Raw genomic sequence first — 21,503 nt, forward strand, 5'->3', positions numbered from 1 at the left:
GGAAAAGAAAAATCGAGATTGGCTAAGGGAAGATAAGGTTTGTTCCCCATGAGCGTGATTCATGTGAAATATACTTCGTTTGGCAACTTTAATAAAGTTACTTTAAAAATACTTTATCCCTTCGAAAAAAAATTTATTTAATTAAAGAGAAAACAAAATCAAGGTCATCTTATTTCATAAAAAAAAAAAAAAAGTAACATATGACAATAAACTAATAATTATTTTTAAAAGTATAAATATCAGCATGCAGAGCCTATTTCAAAGGTGCTCTCTTCATTCTTTATCCTAGTTTTCTTTTTTAGAAAATTTTGTGTTTTTTACTTTTTTTCCCTTATTTTTTTATGTTTTTTGATTTGTCAACGTAATTATTTTTTAATTTAATATTTAATATATAACAATGATATTTGATAATTTATGAAATCAAAATTTATCCAATTATCCAACTTGACCCAGCCAAAAATATAACTTTTGAATTTATTAAATTTAAAAAAAAATTATGGCTATATCGACCTCTCTATATATAGAACATACAGTTCAATTTCTTCATACCCTAATTCATTCTTCATATATTCTCGAAAACCAAACTGATAACAAAAAAAAAAAAAAAAAAAAAAAAAAAAAAAAAATAATCTGTATTCAAGCTTTTCTAACATTTATATTAAAAATAAAAACTTTTTAAAAATAATAACATAATTGATAATAATATTTATTTAAATGTATATATATATATATAACATACGCGGACGAAACGCAAAATAACGACTAGTTTAATAATGATATCAATTCAAATTCATTTAACTTAATTTAAATGCTAATTATTATTCAAAGGTGTCTTCTGTCTTAGGAATAAGCAGCAAAGAAGATAAAATGATGCATAAAAATAAGAAAACGAATGGAGATCTATGCTTGGCCCTATTAGATTATTTAAAATCACATATGTGGAAAGACTTAAAAGTTGTCTTCCAAAATACTTCTATGGGATCTATATGAGTTTACATGTGCAGGTTAAAACTCTAATCTCCTCCTGGACTGCGAGACAAATGGCAATCAATGATGTGAACACATGACTTAGCCTTTGACATATAGTACTTTTCTTAGGAGAGAAACACACACTAATACTAGTATTTATCAAAACCATAACAATCAAATTATGGCAAACAAATATCAAATCGTTCTTTCTCTGACGCTAATAGTATCGGTCAAATGTGTGTCTTGTCCGGTGTAATACTGCAAATTGAGTTTCAAGCTCCGACAATGCTCTCTTGATTTTTCTTTAAGTTTTTTCTAAGGGTTCCTTTGAAATCTTTAAAAAAATCAAGACAGTGCATAAACAAGTTGAATTCTGTCAAACAACCATCCTTTACTGGGAGCAAATACAGTAATACATGAGGGAGAAACACTTACAACTCACCATTGCAAAGCCAACGTAAATATTAATTAGAATAATACAAGGAACCACTTTGCTTTGTATACTGTAATATATACTGTTCTTTTGTTGCTTAATTAGCATCTAGGTCTGTAGACAGGGCATTTGCATCTATAAGATGGACTCTGACGACGGGTACATGTTGGTACTGCATCTCCAACGTTGCTTCCTCCTGTTGCTTCACTTACACTTTCTTTCTCCAGCAGAACTTCAGCTTTTTTACCTCCATTTTCATCTGAAGAAGCATTTAAATATAACAAATATCGCGAATTAACATGCCCAACTATTAATAAAAAGGAAAAATGTGGATATGTACAACCAATTGATGATAAAGAATTAACTGAAAGACTAGAAAATCATCAAATTGAAGAAATCAAAATTTTCTGCAAAATTTATAAAGAAACACAAAAGAATTTTTTATATTAGAACGTCAAAATTGTTTGCTTCAATCGTTTGAGAAGGAAATAGAAGCAATTTTTGCAAGTTTGTTTTCTTTTCTTACCGTTGTGAGCAAGCTCTCGAGCCACAGATGGAGAAGGAATGAGAAGCAAAGAAGAGAAAAGGATGCATACGATAAGAAAGTGAAAGGGCTTCATTTTTGCAGAATGGAGATCTCTAGTGCTGCATTCTTGGCCCCTTCAATTAGGTCTCTAATTTATTTATAGGACTGCATGTCAAAATTTTTGTTTATAAAAATACAAAAAAAAAAAAATTGTTTATGAAAATTTTGTAACTGTAAAACTATTAAAAAATCTATTGACTTATTTTTTTATACATATTCTAAATTATTAATATTTTTATCTATCATTTTTAAATGATTTTTATTTTAGTTGAAATTTGTAAGTTATATGTATTCAACAAATTGTTTCAAATAATTTAAAATTTGAAATTTTTAAATGCAAATAAATTGATTAAAAAATAATAACACAAAATAATTATAAAAAAAAGTATGTTGTGGTGTGACAATGACATGTGCATAATAATTGAAAATTGGGGTCCCATTTTTCCTTACTGATATTGATCTCCTCCTCCTCACTTCTTGGCTTTTGGAAAGTTATTCGATCATCGTTCATTTTAAAGGGCTGAGACAATCAACTATTGTATCACATACCTACCTTAATTTATTATTATTATTATTATTATTATTAATTGATATGAATCACCATTATAAGGGGAAAAAAAACAATTACCATAATTAATAATGTGAACACATAATTTAACTCTTGAAGTATGTTGTGTTATATGTTTAAAAAAGAAGGCAAGGGAAAAAAATAACATAAAATTCCCCCTCCTTGTCTTGAATTATGCTTCTAAAAATTAAACTTTGGATATTATTTTTTGAAAAATCTTTCCCGATTGGTTAGGTACATAAATAAATGGTTCTAAAATAAAATAATAATAATGAGCGAAGATATGTTTCTGAACATATATTAAATGTAATAATATAATTAATTGAGTCTTTTCTAAACATATATTTATTTGTATTTAGTTCTTAAATAAAAATTCTTCCTTACAAATTAAGAAAAAAAGCGAAGATAAGATTTGTTCTCAAAAAGTGTGATTTATGTGGAGCATACTTCATTTTGCAACTTTGATAAAGTTATCAATAAAAATAATTGATTAAATAGAAAGCAAAAGCAAGTTTATCTCTCTTTTTGGGAGATAGTACTTGTCGATATTTTAGAGCTCTTACAATATAAGTGATCTTCAATTTTATGGAGTAAATTAAATTTCTTTGCTATTTTACTCTATTCCCTGAATTCCAATTGATTCGCAAAAATAAAAGAAAGAAAAAAAAATAAAAGAGTAAGAAATATAGTCAATAATACTTTTTTATGAAATAATACTTTTTTAGCAAAATGAATCTGAAACAGTGTGGTCTAACAATTAAACGCATTAATCTCATGCTATTAATCAATAATAAAGTCAATAAAATCAGGGTGAAATGAATTATTCTTCTACTCAATTGTTAAACTAACAAAATATTTTAAAATGAATAAGTGTTCAAATTTTTAATTTTAAATATTGAATGATATTATCAAACAAAATAAATTAAAAAGGGGAAAAAAAAGAAGAATAAAAGAAGGAAGAATGTGTGTGCATGACATATGCATATGACTTGCGCGTACTCAAGTCAAGTGAATGTTACTACAACTCTGAAAAACGTAAAATCGATCAACATCATTCTTCAATGGAACTTCAATTTGCCTTTGTTATCCTATGAAAATAAACTTATTTAGCCTAATTCTATCAATTCCAAATGAATTTCATAATTTAAATTGTACAGTATTACCACTTTCATCTGAAGGCTAATCATTCACTCAAAAAAAAAAAATTTGTGAAGGCTAATAACAAGCTAGGTAGCTTCAAACCAGTAGTCGTGGCCCATTACATCGGAACAAACCCAAGCTCATGAGTGATGAAATTGTAACCCAAATCAAACCTTGGCCCAAGTTAACTTGAGATCCATGAATTGAAGATTTTAGAGCATTGGCAAGGCTACAGTATTTTTAAGAATTAAAAAAAAATGTAATTTAATTTTAATTTATTTTCAAAAAACGGAACTTAACCGATTTGCCACTGAACTCACAGAAGTAGGAATACTAAGACGCAATGGTGAGTATCTAAATACCAGTCGAGTCTCCTTACAAATAAGCAAGGCATGCAAAATAGACTCGTCCGCAGTTCCACAACGAATACAAATCGGATCAACTTCCACTCCTCTGTGAATCAAAGCCTCCTTAGATGGTAATAAATTATTAATTGCTCTATACGCAAAATGCTTCACCTTCGGAGGAATCTCCAACCTCCACATAAACCTGACACAATTGAGTTGCATTACCTGTACAAGAACCACCATCTTCATTATTGGAGAGAGCCTGCAGTGCACAAAAAAAAAAAAAACCTGTTTTTACTGTCTAAAGTCCAATCTTCGAACATGGCCAAGATAAACAATCCAAACCTCGCCGCGTAGATTAATTTTAATTGATATATATTATAATATGTTTAGTTATTCTTTTTAATGAATCTTTAATTTAATTGGTTATAATCTTACAAGTAATTTACTCTACGAAAAATAAATGAAATTTATTATTATTTATTTAATAAATATATCGTAAAATTTATTGTTTCATATATAAAATAGAAAATAAAACTGCCTATAAATATATATGTATAATATTGAAATATGATTATATAAGCAAACCATATAATAAATTAAAAAAAATTCTCTTATTCCCTAAAGGAAAGTGATCGTAAAATTAATTTTATATTTGTAGATTTTAGGAAAAAGTAAAAAAAAATTTAAAACTATAAATGATGTTAAAAAATATTAATATATTAATTATTATTAATATAATATGATAATTTATGAAAAGGATTATATACATAAATTAATAAAATATTTATATACAAAAATAAAATTACATTCACTTACGAACGGGTTTTATTAGTATAAACAAAACGTACTAAAAACAATTGGAGATAAAATCAAGAATGGTACCAATTTTGTCTTGTTTTTTGACTTTTTCTTTTTTAATAAAATCAAGAATGTGGAGATAAAAGAATTGATGTGCAATTGGACATCACCAAAGACAATTTAACTAAAATCATTTTACCCTTGTGCCTTCCTCCACAAACGACATCACATTGGCCACTCTCCACCAAAAGAATTAGAATTTCAAAAAAAAAAAAAAAGAATCATATATTTTTTGTCATTAAAATAAAAAACAAAATAATCTTGCTCTTGTTAGTTAATTATCTTTCTCATCGATTCAAGTCAATTTAAAAACTACTCTCTCTTACGAGAATATATAATTCAATTAGTATTCATGTGACATCCCGACCCGACAAAGCGATCTTAGGATGGCAGGCTAGCTAAGGTAGTGAAATACGGGACACATGAATGAATCGGATCATATATCGAAAAGGAGGAAACTAATCATTAGAGGGGCCTTTTGGTGGAATGGCTGAAGAATTAGAAGAACTTCAGGGTTAAGCATGCTTGCTTAACAGAAATCTCAGGATGGGTGACCTCCTGGTAAATTTCTCATTTCACCTACGGGACAAGACCGTGCGAGGACTACACTGAGGTGTAGGGCGTCCGTGAACTACACCAAAGCGGACAATTCCTTTGGTGATTAGAGTCGGGGCGTGGTGATTAGAGTCGGGGCGTGACAATTCAATTATAGATTGTTTTTACCAAATTATAGATTAGTTTATCAACAGACAACTGGATTAACGAAAATAAATTATATTTTCAAATAAATTTTATCTCTAAGTTAAAAAGTTGTAATTTAGAGTCGTTCTTAACGAGAGAATTTTACGAAGTACTATCTCAATGTGAACATAAAAGTACATAAGAAAAAAAAAATAAATTATAGAATATTTTTATTACAGTATAAAACATTAGGACTTTAATTTTCATAATTCTTTGATATTAATAATGATTTTATGTATTGAAAAGACCAAAGTTAAAGTTTGTCGTGCTTAAAAAATAATTTTGTGATTTCGCTTAATTATTGTTGTTGTGGTTAAATTTTTATTGTCGACAAAGTTAATTTTGGTATTTTAGTCTTTGGTGATTATAAAACAACCAAATTGTTGGTATTTTATTATAAATTGTTGGAAGTTAGAGAAAAGAAAAGAAAAGACATATTAAGCTAAAGACACAAAGGGAGAAACAAAAATTGTAATGAGATCAATATTGCATCATGTGCTGCTAACGCAGCTTATTGTCACTTAATAGACTTTTCTCTGTACCAAATCTCCAATCCAATCATGTGAAAGATAAGTGCCAAAGGAGAATACATTATTTCTAAACCTATTTCAATGGCACTTCCACCTTCACTTTAGGGTTTTAGACTTCTTGGTATATTTGGCGCCATGCATTTTTTCTCATAAGTGGGCTAGCCCATACAAATTTTAGCTACAAAATAAAAATAGTCTCCGTGATTCATAAAATTAGTGAAAATAATTATGATTTAAAGGATTTAAGCTCGAAATTTTCAATTCCTTACATAAATGAGAAGACTAACCAGACTACCACGTGATTGGCAATTCTAGAAAATATTTAATCATGAATTCGTGGCAGGGAAAATAGATTTTTTTTTTTCATATATATACATATAACTTGTGAATATGGCAATTGTGACTAAATAGAATACCGTTAAAATTATTTATTTTCGAATAATAATAATAATAATTTGTGCAAAATACATGTAAAAAATATCTCTATTTGATTTGATCTAAAAATATTAGTGATTCATAGTTCTTAAAAAAGATCTCAAAGCTAAACACCATGCCACGATTGTGATTTATAACATAAATAAAATTAAAAATATGAAATTCCAAATTAATTACTCCATCCATTCTATTTAAATAGCAACAAAAGGCATTTTACTTTGTTCTAATTTAGGTGATTATTTAGGATTTTGAGAATATATTAATATTTTTTTTTTCAATTTTATCCATATTTATTAATTAAGTGTAAATTTATTTTTATATTTATATTTATTTTTCTCCTTTTTATCATTAATTTAATTGTAGTTAAAATTTTTACTACGCCCGGAACTAAAATTACTACTCTAATGAAATGAAAGTACTACTCTAATGTTGTGTTGGTGTTTTAATATTTGATAAAATTTAGCATTGCTTTACAATAAAATTAAATGGGATTTTAAAATTTTAAGAATGGTAATTTACAGATTTTGTTATGTATTTTTAGAAAATTAGTGTGTTCTAATTATTTTCTCAATTCTTGAAAAAAACTGAAATATTACTATTAAAGTGGAACGCGTGAATATAATTTAATGAAAATTATAATTTAATTATATAAGTATAAATTTGTGCAAACAAATTAGAAATCAATATTTGCCAACATATGGTTAAATTAATCAATTTAAATTTCCCTACAATATTTATATACAAGTTGGTGGTTGTAAGAATATTATCAATTGGATTGGTAGAGGCTCTGCAGTGGAGACAGAGACCATTCCTATAGAATAAGACTCTATCAATACAATTTAACTATTTGCTACAATTCTAAAAAAATTAAGAAATATTTTATTATATTTTAAATAATTCAATAACTCTTTTTGCAAAAAAATAATTATCTTTTTAATCACCCTATAACTATATTCAATAATCTTTTATTTCTCAAATAATTTTTTTTTAAAATGCTGACGCATGTCTGGTTTTGGTCACCGTTGAAATCTAGTGGAGGGCGGAACCTTGCGTTGTCCTATTCTTATTAAACCAAAGAGGCGCATTTAGCCAATTACTATCACATGCTAACGACTTCCATGTGGACTTAATTTTTATCAGTACTCCATTAGAATTATAGAATCTTTCTTTCGCCTAACAGAAGCCTAAGCTCCTCCCGCGAAATACAGCTATTCATCTCCTTTTGATGGGCAAGAAACAGCAGTTGGATTGGACAACAAAGTCCATTTCATCTTCAGGAAGTGAGAGAGTCTCTCTCTTGACAAAGGAGGTTTGATTTCATTAATTCCTTTAAATCGTTTTTTTTTTTCTTTTTGGTCTTTTTATGGGATTTTTTTTTTTTTTCATTTGAAACTCATGCTTGTTCACTTTAGTACTGTTTTCTATTCTATTGGTGACTTCAATATGTGTTTACCTTTTCTGGGTATTTGCTGAATCACTTTGGTTGTCTGGAAAAATATGTTATTACATTAATTTTGTTTGGTTTGGGGTCATGGATAACAAGTTGATAGGCTAAGGATAGCTTCTTGTTTGTTCTTGGAATCGTGTAACTGAGTTTTGTTTCCACTTTTTTTTTTTTTTTTTTTTTTTTTTTTTTTTTTTAATTTCTCTGTTGAACTATTTATTTTGGTTGGAAGGTTATTTAGGGGTTTGATTCTAGTTGGAATGCTGCCATATCCTTAATGAAATGTTTGTTGAAATATTTTGGCTATGTCCCATTTTGATTGCTTGGCTTCGGATTTGTCTAAAATCCTTTACTTTGGGATCTTGTAAAAATAAATGAATAAAAAAAAGCATAATATAAGTTGAAGCACCCTGTAGTTTTTGGTTTTCAATGTTTGTGAGACAATTAGATTATTATGATGTTCTTGGCTCAAATTTTTGTTTTAATCAATCCCAAATAAGGAAATCCTAATCACCTATAGCTTGTAGCTAAGAGGTGTGGAAAGAAAGTATGGTGCCATTATTGAACATGATGGATTATTTAAGCACTGAAGATGCTTACTTAATGTGCATAATGTTGTGTAGGCACAGAGGAAAGCAAATGAAGACCAATCGCCCGATGGACCTCCAAATGATCTTGAACTTGGGGATGCAGTGGAGGTGATAACTTTTGATTGTTATTTCATGCTACACATTCACGTATACACATATTTTTGGTTGCCTTTTCAGGTTCTTTTTAAGGGGAGCTAATGTTGTTTTTGAAATTCAGGCAACAAACGTTGGATTTGGTAGAGTTTTTTCACTGGTAAGGACTTATATTTTCATTATTTCTGAGGATGGAATCTAAAATGAAATATATGTTGGTTCATAATCAATCTTTTATTTACTTATTTTGCAGGCAAAACCAGATGCTGGGAAGCTAGTAGTTGGCACCATTGCCCTGCTGATCGCATCCACATCAAGTCTTCTGATTGTAGGATTAAACAAACCATAGAATCAAAAACTTGAAAGTGGGGTCCTGTCCCATTGAGGTCTCTGTCTCTTTAACATGTTTTAAATTCTTATATTGCAGCCAAAATTTGGTGGAATAATAATTGACATTGTATCAAGAGATATAAGAACTCCTGAAGAGCAATCAGAAGCAATTGATGATGTCAAGAACACGATACTAGAAATTGTGCTGATAGTTGTGATTGGGTAAGACCAAGCTACTGTATCATTTGCCTCATTTTCACACCATTATTTACACTTTTGTAATGAAAGATATTTGCACAAACCCTCACCTACTTTGTTTCTTTTAGAGCATTTAGCTTTCTTGAAATGGGTTAGTAAATCATAGCTTTCTTTTCTCTTGTTTTAGTTCTTTATGCACTGCACTTCGAGCATGGCTGTTTGCTTCTGCTAGTGAAAGGGTTGTAGCTCGTCTGAGAAAGAACTTATTCACTCACCTAATCAATCAGGTGAGATCTCCTAGTTGTTGAACTTGTAAAAATCTGGACAAACTATGAAAAATCATTCTGATTCCTGATCCACTCACTTTATTGTCTCGTGAATTTAAGACCTATTTGAAATGCTTTAAGCATTTTGAAACAATAAATGTTTTATTTAGTGAAAAAAATGAAGCATAACAAAAATAGCTAGTTAAAGATATTGGAGCCCATCATTTAAGATACTGGTTTGCAATTGCTTCTTCTCTTTCTTCATTGCTAATTATTTGAAACTGAGCACATCTTATTTTTGTTTTACTACAATGATTCAACAGGAAATAGCTTTCTTTGATGTTACTCGAACAGGGGAACTTCTAAGCAGGCTGTCAGAAGACACCCAGGTCATAAAAAATGCTGCAACAACCAATCTTTCTGAGGCTCTCCGTAATGTAACAACTGCATTAATTGGTGTCGCTTTCATGTTTTCATCATCGTGGAACTTAACATGTTGGTAATCTAAGCTGAAATTTTGCAGGTCGTGTTTTTTATCAGAGGAATATTCTGCTCATCATTTCTTTGTTCTTTTTTTTTTTTTTTTTTTTTTTTTTTTTTTGCTGCTCAGTGTTGGCTTTGGCTGTTGTACCAGTCATTTCAGTTGCAGTGAGAAAATTTGGGCGCTATCTTCGTGATCTCTCACATGAAACTCAAGCTGCAGCTGCAGTAGCTGCTTCAATAGCCGAGGTTTGTAAGCTGCGTTTTTTCCCCCCTTGCATATATATATATATATATATATATATATATATATATATATATATATATATATACACACATGTATGTATGGACCATTAGTTCCATATTTGGTTTAAACATTCACAAGAGAAATAATGTTTTGAATACAAAAAACTTCAGATGGATGTAGGAAGGTTTTGAACTCCTCTTTTCTTTTCCTTCTTTATTAAGAAAATCTGCAGTTTGTTTAGATACACTTACAATGTGGAAGCCCAACAGACTCCAAAAGTAGTCGTGGAGTTTACAATTGGTTCAGAATTTTAATGAACATGTTTAGATAATCAGATAAACATTTTCTTTGCATATTTGAGTAGTAATTAGTTTTTAGGATAAGCATCATATATTAAGTAAATCTACCAATATGAATGTTTACTGCTTGATCCAAGAAGACATCGATAATCTTATGTTTTGGGCAGTTACAATATCACTTGTGAATGAAAATAAATGAAAACCCTAGTAAACATTTTACTAATGTTTCTCTGCTAGGTTTGACCATAAACTATATTCTGGAAATTAAATAGGATTTTGAACCCTATTCATAGATATCTAGTGCTTCTTTTCTTCTTTATTCGTTTCCCTTTATTTTGCATCTACTGAATGCAATGCAACTAGACTAGCATGACAATCAATTCCTAAGAAAAATTGATATGTAGGAATCTTTTGGCGCCATTCGAACAGTTAGATCATTTGCTCAAGAAGGTTATGCAATTTCAAATTATTCAGAAAAAGTTGATGAGACACTGAAGCTAGGACTCAGACAAGCGGTGAGTCTCTCTCTCTCTCTCTCTCTCTCTCTCTCTCTCTCATGAAGCTGAGAGTACAAAATAAAAGGTTTACAAGCTTATGAGCTTTGCTGTTTTTTATCACAGAGAGTAGTTGGTCTTTTCTTTGGAGGACTAAATGCAGCATCCACATTATCTGTTATCATAGTGGTAGTTTATGGTGCATACCTGACAATAATAGGTTTCATGACCGCGGGCTCTCTCACTTCCTTCATTCTTTATAGTCTCACAGGTACTTTCACTTTGTTCGACTTGTCTGGGAAATGTGCTACCACAGCTCACACGACTTAAATGATTCCCCGGGGGAAAAATAGAAATGTCTCCAATTAAATTTCACTTAACGAAAGCTTTGAATATCTATCTAGATTCTAAACATCCATGTAGCACTATTAACTGTCTTAGTAACTTTTTATGATTGTATCTTGATTATTCTCATGATTGTCAAATCATCCTATTGTTTATTTTAGAGAAATGTTCTATGCTCAAGCTAGCATGTTTTGAATGCTATTGTTCAGTAGACAGCAAATGACTTGCAGCTTCTGATGCTTTGAATTAGTTATTTATTTTGGCCAATCTTTCTGCATGCAGTTGGTTCTTCAGTATCTTCTTTGTCAGGATTGTATACTACTGCAATGAAAGCTGCAGGGGCCAGTAGGAGAGTTTTTCAGCTCCTAGATCGTGTCTCAAGCATGCCAAAATCGGGAGATAAGTGCCCTGTTCGGTTAGTCCACACCTCTCTCTCTCTCTCTCTCTCTCTCTCTCATGCAAACCTCATCTTGGAAATCCATTTTACTAGAATTTAACTTCAATCATTTTGACTGTATTTTGAGAATTGATACACTTACATTTTCCCAGTCATCAGTATTTGTATGTCTGCAGTGGATATTGAAAATAAGTTCTCTTAATATTTTAAGATCAGAGATATACCAACCAAAGTTTGCATGCTTCTTGGGCAGTGATCCAGATGGGGATGTGGAATTGGATGACGTGTGGTTTGCTTATCCTTCTCGTCCTAGTCACATGGTACTCAAGGTAATGCTTCAACCCAATTAAAAACAAAAAGATTCACATACCTATTATAATATTTACACAAAAATCAACTTATCTTCTGATATTGCTTATTTCTTTTGACTTTTCATTTTGCTCCCTAACAAAATGTAGATCATATTCAGTACAAGCGTTTTGGAATTTCTTGTGGTTGCAATATTTGGATGCAAACAATGCAGTGATTTTTGGAAATATTTTAACCTGACAACTGTGTCTAACCACGACTATTTGAATTCCAGGGCATAACATTGAAACTGAACCCAGGCTCAAAAGTTGCTCTCGTTGGTCCAAGTGGCGGCGGCAAGGTAACTCCAACATCACTTTTGCCACTTCAGATGAAGTAAAAGAAAACCAGAACTCATTCATTGTTTCTACTTGCAGACAACAATAGCAAACTTAATTGAACGGTTCTATGATCCTCTGAAGGGAAAGATCCTGCTAAATGGTGTTCCATTAGTGGAAATATCACACGGGTATCTTCACAGTAAGGTACCTTATTGTAAATTCATAGTATGTTTGGAGACTATAACTGCGAGCCACATGCTAAAGTAAAAACCATTACAATGGACCTTGCAATGTTTCACCCGTACTTGTTTTTCATGAGGTGATGGATTTAGGTTTTTAAAAATACCCAGACTATTTTCCTCCGTGAAACCCTTTGTTGTACAAGCATGGGATTCATTTTCCTCATGATGAGATTTTCCTTTTTTATGTTATGCTGGCAACATTTCCTTTCTAATCAGCATCACAATTAACAGAAGTGGACTGTGGCAAATTGTCACACTTAAGCTATATAATAGACAATAAGCCCGATAAATTGCCTCCATATGATCTGGAATTTCTTGAAATATTAAGTTCAATATATTCTGATATCTTTAGATTTTTACTGTTTTAAATCGTTTTCTGTCCGTAGAATGCTGAACTTAATGTATATCCCTTCTACCATTCAACTATTCTCTCTCTCTCACTCTCTCATGCTTGCGTGCACACACACTGACACACAAATCTTTGTTCTTCAATTGTCACTTGCATGATTTTGTAGTCTATCAAAATTTGATGACATGAACATCTATAGATTTTCTAAGATATCCAATTTCCCATGTTTCTTGGACTGTAGGTCAGTATAGTGAGCCAAGAGCCAGTTCTGTTCAATTGTTCCATAGAAGAGAACATTGCCTACGGGTTCAATGGCAAAGCCAATTCTTCTGAAATAGAAACTGTAGCTGTAAGTATCCAGTCAGCCTTCATATTTTCTGTTTTACCAGAAATCTAAACATCTAACTTTTCATTTTCCAAATACATCCATGTGCTTATGAAGTGATGACAATGCAGAAAATGTCCAATGCCCATGAATTCATAGAAAAATTTCCAGAAAAATATCAAACAGTGGTTGGTGAACGTGGGCTGAGGTTGTCCGGAGGCCAAAAACAAAGAGTGGCAATTGCAAGAGCACTATTGATGAATCCAAGAATTTTGCTATTGGATGAAGCCACAAGTGCTTTGGATGCAGAGAGTGAATACCTTGTTCAGGTACAGTTTGCATTTTCAGCCATAATTTCACTAAAGACTTTCATATGTATTGGTTGAGCCATTCTTAACTATTTCCTATATTTCATCTCCATTTCTTGACTATCCCCTATACTGCACCTATCTCTTTGATTCTAACTACAAATTTTGGAATCATTTTCCTTCTAGCATGTTCTGTCAGAAAAAACAAGTTTGTGTTTCACTAGAACCTGTTAAAAGATATAATGAGAAGGCTTTTCATTTGGCCAATCTTTTAAGAATTTATTTTTTATTTCTAATATATATGTATGCTGACAATTCTTTTTACGATGGACCATAGGACGCCATGGATTCTCTGATGAGGGGCAGGACTGTTCTTGTTATAGCACACAGGCTTTCAACTGTCAAAAGTGCAGATATTGTTGCTGTTATATCTGATGGACAGATAGCTGAAAGCGGCACCCACGAAGAACTTCTCAGCAAGGATGGTATTTACACTGCACTAGTCAGGAGACAACTACAAGAACCCAAAACTGCAATCTAATTTTTTGCAGTCCTGAAGAAATGAAATTGGAAACTATAGCATAAACATAATAGTTTGCTCCAGAAAGGTATAATGGCATGTTTGCCAAACTTTCATTAGTTCTGAAGATAATGTTATTATGCGAATGGCTTTGAATCAATACTGGCCCTTTCAACTCTTACAAAGGCTGAAGACTTTATATCTAAATCCGTCAATTGGATTGAAAATTTATCTAGAATTATAAATTTTTCATAACATATATTTTTTTTAAATTTCATAATGTGAATTTAGTTATTCCCAACCAAATGAACTCGCAATTTATTGGTGGAAACCTAATAAATTTGAAATACAAACTAATAAGGTACAAGGTCAATCCAAACATTATAACTCATTTACAAATAATCTTTTATTTATAAATAAATTTCGTATGAATTTATTCCATTTATTTGATATTATTGTTATTATAAATAATAATTTTAAGGCGGATTCCATGCCTGGCTTGAAGAAGCGAGATCTTGTTCCTTTTGATTTAATCCAAGTTCTTTGATGCAGTTCAAAAAAAGAAACAGCTGAAGCTTTTTTATGTAATATATAAAAAAAAGGCAATAGCTAATGATTACAAATAGCTATTGAATTCGGTTGCCTAATATATATTTTTGACTAACAAAAATATTCTGAAAAGTTCAATAATTCAAATGTGTAATCTTTATTCACAAAATACTTACTGATAAAGAGCATAAAAACGTATAATAGAAGCACTAATGCAAGAAGTTGCAGCGATATAATGAGAATTAGCAAGTTACAAAATTCATTTGACCAGCGTTGAACAAGCTTCGATAAAAGCAATTAGGACAACATCGAATACTCAGTAATGAGTTTTAAGATTAATTTAAGGAAGAAAAGTTTAACAGTAAAACTAAAAGCAAAAAAGGGTTGGAAGATGATACATACAATCTCAGTAAATCATTCGGAATTGTATAATGTTAAACAAGACTACAAGACTCCTCTGTCAAAAATTTTTGAATACACTATGGCTCTAGCTAAAACAAATTATAACTGAAAATAAACACATTGCGCACCAAGATTAGTCCCACCTATCTCCAGATTGATAGTGTCCTTGGAATAAAATGACAAATAAAAAAAATAACCTTAACGAATCATCAGCCCTTGCATTGCCTGTGATCCATCTTCAGTAATCTTGTTAGATTGGATGGTGCTTATCACATTCGCAACGTTACCCTGGAAAATATACAAGAACATCAACTCTGTAATAAATTGATACTAGAAGAGAAGTCAGTACAACGATTAGACCCAAACAAAGTATTAGTTTCCAAGATTTTCATTTGTCACATAGGGTAAAACAGAAGAAAAATAGATTAAATACAAGTGGATGCATATTAATGATAGATGATGCACATAGCAACTAAATTTTAGTCAAGAAATTTTACCCTCCAAGCTGCTAGCTTTGTTCTAAGTGCTAGCCACTGATGCTGCCCAAATACCCGCTCAGTACAGTTACTACACATCAGAATTAGACTCACCAAGTCAAAATCTCAAGAACTGTAGCATAATTGCTATGATCAGAAGCAAGCACAAGATTTTACCTCACAAGTACAACTTGATTCATCTGGTCCATTTTACAGCTGATTAACTTGGCAGTTATGGCCTTCACTACCCACAATTCCACCTCTTCATCATTAATCTGAAAAACAAAAATCATATCAATACTAGTACAGACAAGGAAATAACACAAAGTAAAGCAGAATAGCAAATTTTATCAAACTATAACAGAAGCCAGATTACCCGAAGAGTATTCTTGATAAGGGTATAGGGAATTCGACCAGATTCATTCGAGGCAAGATCCACCAATGACATCAATCTCATCTTTGATATACAATCTTCATGAACAAGACCTATAACATCCAAGAAGTGAAACTGAGAAAAATCTTACAATATCAGGCCATTAGCCAGTCTATCAGACTATGTTTTTTTGAAGAAACATTTACCATAGCTTTTCAGTAAAGCAGAATTTGCAGCCTGAAACTCCAAATAGGCATCTAGCCTCTGAGTCAGAAAGATCTTCAAAAGCTGGTATACTAATGCATATTTAGCGTCCTTTTCCAATTGCCCCACAGCAGGCATATCTAACAGGTCACACTGCAATAGAGCCATACAGATCAATGTCTGAGCACCCAAAATTCAGCTCATGGGCAGGTCCAAGAAGAGAATAAAAGGAGGCACAATAATTCAAATGTCCATGCAAATTGCAAAAACAAAGACCCAAATTTTAAAAGTAAAATAAAATCAGAACAACAGAAGACATAGTCAATATTCAGAGTACAGCATGTACATCTATTAGAACAGTATCATAGTATATGCCAAAATATAAATCATTTGGTAAAAGCCAAAAATGGTCAGCTTATGGGTCTCTATCATTTCAGTTTAGACTAAACATGCTTAAGCACATAATATAAGCCTATAAAGCAAGACATGATTAATATATGGAAATTCCGCTGTTTTTAGATAATTTTTTCTGCAAAAATAAATGCATTTCCTTCACATTTAATTTAGTGCAACAAAACAGGCAACATTACATAAGAAATATACCTGAAACATATCAGGTGCCTTGACAAATTCAATAATTGTGCGCACAGCTTCCTCCTTGGCTTCAGCCATTGCATATGCATCCTCACCAGAGAAGGTTGCTAAATACTTGGTCAGGAATTTGAAAGAATCCTTCGCTGAGCTGGAAAAGGGGCCAGGGGAAGCATAAGAATATACTGATGAATATTACAAAACAAGGATATTTTACAGTAGCAATTATATAGATGAAAAAGTACTTTTAGTTTCAGGCTCTTTGCTTCTTATCTCACCTCTTACTCTCTCTCAGTACATTAGCAATGCTGAGAAAAAGCTCCCTCTCATCCTTCACCTCAAGATTCCATTCTTTCAAGAAGCTGTCAATTTTCTTGAAAGAAGGTATGACATGTTCTGTGACTTTTCCACTCACTGCCAAATTTAGGGCCTTCAGGTAAACATAAAACCGGCTGTATGTGTTTTCCAGTAGATTGTACAGGTTGAACAAGCTGATAAAACAGGCAAGGATAAGATTATGCTTCAAAAAATTTTTAAACTAAAACTGAACTCCTCATTCACATTACATCTTTAATCGCAATGCAGGCTTGTCAGTAGGTTGCTGGATAATTTTTCCACATACAAGTTTTGCCATCTCAAGCGCTTCATCTGGACTTTCAGACTTGGTGACAAGATTGCAGATAACAGTGAAGATGCACTCAAGTTCTGCCATAACGAATTATAAGCATATTATGCTTAAGTGAAAAGTAATATATGTACCATAACAATAAAATGTAGATAGACAGCATAATATGAACACAAGAAGTTTATGTAATGGAAAATATTGCTGGTTGAAAGTAGCTTTATCACCTTAACTCATCATTGAAAACAAAGAATTAGCCTCTGCATAACACAAGGAAGGGCTAAATAGATATCGACTGCTGCCCACACACTGCATTAGTGGAAGCCTTCTACAATAAACTACCCTTATTCATTTTGAAGACTTCCACTAGTTTTCCTTGATCAAATCATAAAAATAAGCCTATGTTTTTTAAGATTAGAACAGGGGAGGCAGAACTGAAGCAACAATGTGAGGGACTTTGATAAGGCAAAGTTGTTTCAATTCAAATAAATGAGAAATATTTTGCAGTGAAGTTGCTATAACTGAAGAAACGGCAGCAATCAAGCTATGTGCTTAGTTGTATAAACTTAACAGGTAAGTTAGTCTTCAGATTTCAGTTCAAGCCAATCTCACGAGCCACATCCGCAAGTAGGTTGCAAGCACCTCCAAGATAACATCAAGCAGAATCTATAAACTAATAAACACCCTCCTCTGCAAGTTTCTAAAAGTTGGCAGGTTTCGTGGCATCAATAATACATCAAACGCCATAAGACCCTCATTTGATCTAATTCTTCAGAATCTGAACTAAGAAAACTCCAACAAGTTTTACATACATCTTCCTACTCCTATAAAGAGGTATAACCAACCACAATAGTTGAATGTTTGACCACATGATCCAACTGATCCAAAAGCAAACACATCTCAAATACATAGCATTAACTTATTTTCTCACATATTTGCTCAAATACATAGCATTGTCCACCTACTTAAAAGCGTAGGGCTATCAACCTCCCCACCACCACAGTTAAGTTTCCACAGGAAAAATATAATACTACAATTTCATAATCACAGATAAGAACCCTACCTTTCTCTGAGACCTTAGAGTTGGAAAATATCAAATCAGCAGAAGTGAGCATTAAAGATGCCAGGTCCAGCCATCTGCCCACCACCATACATTCCTGTGCCTCCTCACAAAGCCTAGTAACTTGTTGCTCTGCAACCTGAGCATCAAATGATACACCATTAGAATTCATTATAAATTACAGCATGACATCCAATTTAACCATCCACGAAGAAAAAAATCCTTAAAAACAAAAACGGCATTCCTTTTACGACTATACACCAATCAAGCAAGCCAAATACTCGTGCTCATAAATTATTTTGTTGAGCCAATAATTACAAAAGACAAATATATATCTAAAAGAACTCTAATTTTCTCAATCTAACTGACCGACCAAAATCCATTCCAAATATATTGAAACAAAAAGCTAAACTATTAAACCAGAGGCTGGTTCGTAAAGCAAATCTTTACAAGACAAACGTTTTAGATGTACCGATAAAATGCTATTAAGTATATATGGATACCTCAGGACCCGCGTCGGCCCAGGCAAGCTCAGACGTGAAACGGACGACGGCGAGGGCTGGATCTTCTTCGGAGGTGGGAACGACGGTCGTCATTGCAAGAGCTGTCTGCAGCGGCTATACTAAAATTTCTTTCGCTGCAGAGAGAGAATGTAAAACCCTAGCTACGGGACCTTTAGTCTGATGGGCGCTGCAGTTCTTTTTCAGTGTTTATCACTTATGCACGGTAAATATCGTCTACAGGTTTTTATATTGTACAATCGACGTAAAATTGGATGAAAAATATATAATTCATTGCTAAATTTAGACCTTGATAAAAATCAATTTCACAACACACATATATATATATATTCTATTGTTTTTTATACATAAAATTTTATTTAAAAGTATATTTTTAATATATAGAATTATTTATATTTAAATCAAAAGTTGCTAAAATATATAAAAAAAACACATGAAAATATAAATTTTCAATGATTTATTAAATGTTATTTTTATAAAAGTATTTACAAGTCAAATGCATTTATTTGAAAAATATTATAAGTATAAATTTTCTGTAGGAAAATATTATAGCTCAGTATATAAACTATTTAATTTGACTAAATAATTACGATTAATAAATAATCATTGACGATTCATAAATTAAAATGTTAAATAATTATTTATACCACGCTGATCTATATAAATATGTATCTATGCTAAAAGTTATCACATCAAAATATGAATCTCATCATATATCGTTATTTTTAATAATTTTTGAAAATAACAAGAACTACAAAATTTAAGGAAGGAAATTAAGAATTAGCAAGTGTTTTTTTTTTTGGTGAAAAATAATTAGCAAGTTTTTACTGTTTAGACATTGAAAAAGTACCACATATTGCCTGGACCATAGTCCATTGACTACAAGGTCGGTAGTCATAGGCGGTTAAAAATCAAAGGTAAAGATTACTTCAAGGCAAACAAAATAAACGATCGTGATCAAATCCCACACGAACCATACATACAAGAACACTTGAGCTTTACTGTTAGGGTTTCCAAAGCTGCCGCATTTATCATCGCAAACACATATCGGTAGGCAAAGCTGTCAGCTAGAAGACTCGAAAATGGTACGCTCTCTCCCTCCTTGCTATCGCCCGCTCGTCTCTAAATGTATATAGTATATTTATATGTTTATATATACGGTTATAAGATATCTGATTCTAGAAATTGCTGTTTAAATGTAGCCGTCGCACAAAACTTTTATGATTAAGAAGAAGCTAGCGAAGAAGATGAGGCAAAACAGGCCTATTCCTCACTGGATTCGCATGCGCACCGATAACACCATCAGGTTCCGTCTCTTTTATCTTTTATCGATTTCATTTTTGTTAATTTCGTTTCGATTGAATGATTAATTCCAGTTACTGTAATTGTTTGCTTTTTCTTCTTTCTTGGGGAATTTGTAGGTATAACGCGAAGCGCAGGCACTGGCGCCGTACCAAGCTTGGATTTTGAGGCTGCTTTGAGTAATTCGCTGTTCTTTATAGGACTTAATATTATGGAAGTGAAAAGTGTTGTATTGATATGAAGAGATTAGAATTTACAAGTGATAATTACGTTTCTGATTAGTAATTCTTTCTGAATTGATTATCGAATGCAATGAATTAATTGCTTGCTTTGGCCATCTTTTTTGTGAAATTTTTAGTTTTTGTTACTATTATATTCATGTCTTTGTTGTTGTTTCTAGGTGTTAATGTGGAATTATGGGCATGTGAAACTTTTGGGTTTGCAAATTAATCGTATGGTATTCACTAAATTAGTTCGATGGATCATGCACTTAGAAATCCTTGCATATGATTTTTTGGATGAAAAATATAGCTAATGAAGCATTCAAGCATAACAATCAATGGCTAAGGATGGTTATTAGTTATGCTGCTCTTCATTTCACTTTGAGTCTTTTACATATATTTGGTGAGCTATGATTAAAAGCATTATAATGTTTGATGCTAAAATAATTATTTCTTCTTAGTGTTTACAAAATTAATTAACTCAGTCCTCGTATTTCTGTGTATTAGGTATTTACTATTTAGTTCTCGTGAAAAGTACTATATATTCTATAATATTTGTCACATTTAAAATTTTAAAATTTTACGTCTCTTAAGAAAACCATTAAATTTGTCAAAATTATAATAAATTATTTGTCATATTTAAAATTCTATGTCTTTTAAGAAATCTATTAAATTTGTCTAATTTATAATAAATTATTGTGTAAATTGATTATATTACTCTTAATTTAATATTGATTTTTTAAGAAAACCATTAAATTGAAATAATAATTATTGGTTATATATAAAAGGTAAATATTGGAAAAAAAATATTTATTAGTTCTTGAAACCATTAATGTGAAAGTATTTTGGAACAGGAACAAAGAGATAAGAGAATTAGGCCATGCTTAAATGGCTAATTAATCAAACTGAATTAAACCATAGGTTTTGTTGTTTGAGTTCTCTTTTTGTGATTTAGTTTGATTTATACTTTCTTTGATTCGTTTTGTTTGCATAGTTTGACAAAACACGCATATTAA

General features: G+C 31.4%; 3 protein-coding genes and 1 long non-coding RNA gene across 6 annotated transcripts; 2 read left to right on the forward strand and 2 right to left on the reverse strand.

Moving 5' to 3' along the window:
- Positions 1-1,340: 1,340 nt before the first annotated feature.
- Positions 1,341-2,205, reverse strand: LOC105644177 (uncharacterized). Its single transcript, XR_001047357.4, has 2 exons — positions 1,929-2,205; positions 1,341-1,661 (listed from the first exon to the last, which is right to left on the reverse strand). It is a non-coding gene; the product is annotated as an uncharacterized LOC105644177 (long non-coding RNA).
- A 5,495-nt stretch (positions 2,206-7,700) lies between these two features.
- Positions 7,701-14,438, forward strand: ABCB27 (transporter associated with antigen processing protein 2). Of its 3 annotated transcripts, none has more exons than XM_089720616.1 (17): positions 7,701-7,919; positions 8,678-8,752; positions 8,862-8,897; positions 8,991-9,065; positions 9,165-9,289; positions 9,453-9,552; positions 9,855-10,026; positions 10,142-10,260; positions 10,962-11,072; positions 11,178-11,322; positions 11,679-11,811; positions 12,005-12,122; positions 12,377-12,442; positions 12,519-12,626; positions 13,255-13,362; positions 13,470-13,667; positions 13,984-14,438. In XM_089720616.1, the coding sequence occupies exons 1-17, from the start codon at positions 7,836-7,838 to the stop codon at positions 14,185-14,187; spliced, it is 1,977 nt and encodes a 658-aa protein (XP_089576742.1). In that variant the 5' UTR covers positions 7,701-7,835; the 3' UTR covers positions 14,188-14,438. The 3 variants fall into 3 exon arrangements, with proteins under 3 accessions (XP_089576742.1, XP_089576743.1, XP_089576744.1); XM_089720617.1 differs by having other exon boundaries at positions 7,702-7,919; positions 12,047-12,122; XM_089720618.1 differs by lacking the exon at positions 7,701-7,919 and having other exon boundaries at positions 8,697-8,752; positions 8,822-8,897.
- Positions 14,439-15,083: 645 nt separating this feature from the next.
- On the reverse strand, positions 15,084-19,172 carry LOC105644175 (uncharacterized). The gene is made up of 10 exons (XM_012229450.4): positions 18,947-19,172; positions 18,447-18,582; positions 17,328-17,466; positions 17,040-17,252; positions 16,774-16,912; positions 16,173-16,323; positions 15,970-16,079; positions 15,771-15,868; positions 15,615-15,684; positions 15,084-15,405 (listed from the first exon to the last, which is right to left on the reverse strand). The coding sequence occupies exons 1-10, from the start codon at positions 19,037-19,039 to the stop codon at positions 15,316-15,318; spliced, it is 1,239 nt and encodes a 412-aa protein (XP_012084840.1). The 5' UTR covers positions 19,040-19,172; the 3' UTR covers positions 15,084-15,315.
- A 717-nt stretch (positions 19,173-19,889) lies between these two features.
- On the forward strand, positions 19,890-20,603 carry LOC105644174 (large ribosomal subunit protein eL39x). The gene is made up of 3 exons (XM_012229449.4): positions 19,890-20,049; positions 20,167-20,270; positions 20,386-20,603. Exons 1-3 carry the CDS (start codon positions 20,047-20,049, stop codon positions 20,432-20,434), a joined length of 156 nt encoding a protein of 51 aa, XP_012084839.1. The 5' UTR covers positions 19,890-20,046; the 3' UTR covers positions 20,435-20,603.
- The last annotated feature ends 900 nt before the right edge of the window (positions 20,604-21,503 follow it).

This window comes from Jatropha curcas, chromosome 4 (assembly GCF_041381405.1).
Source record: "Jatropha curcas cultivar XTBG-Jc1 chromosome 4, XTBG_Jcur_1.0, whole genome shotgun sequence".
In the NCBI taxonomy this organism is placed as follows: Eukaryota; Viridiplantae; Streptophyta; class Magnoliopsida; order Malpighiales; family Euphorbiaceae; genus Jatropha; species Jatropha curcas.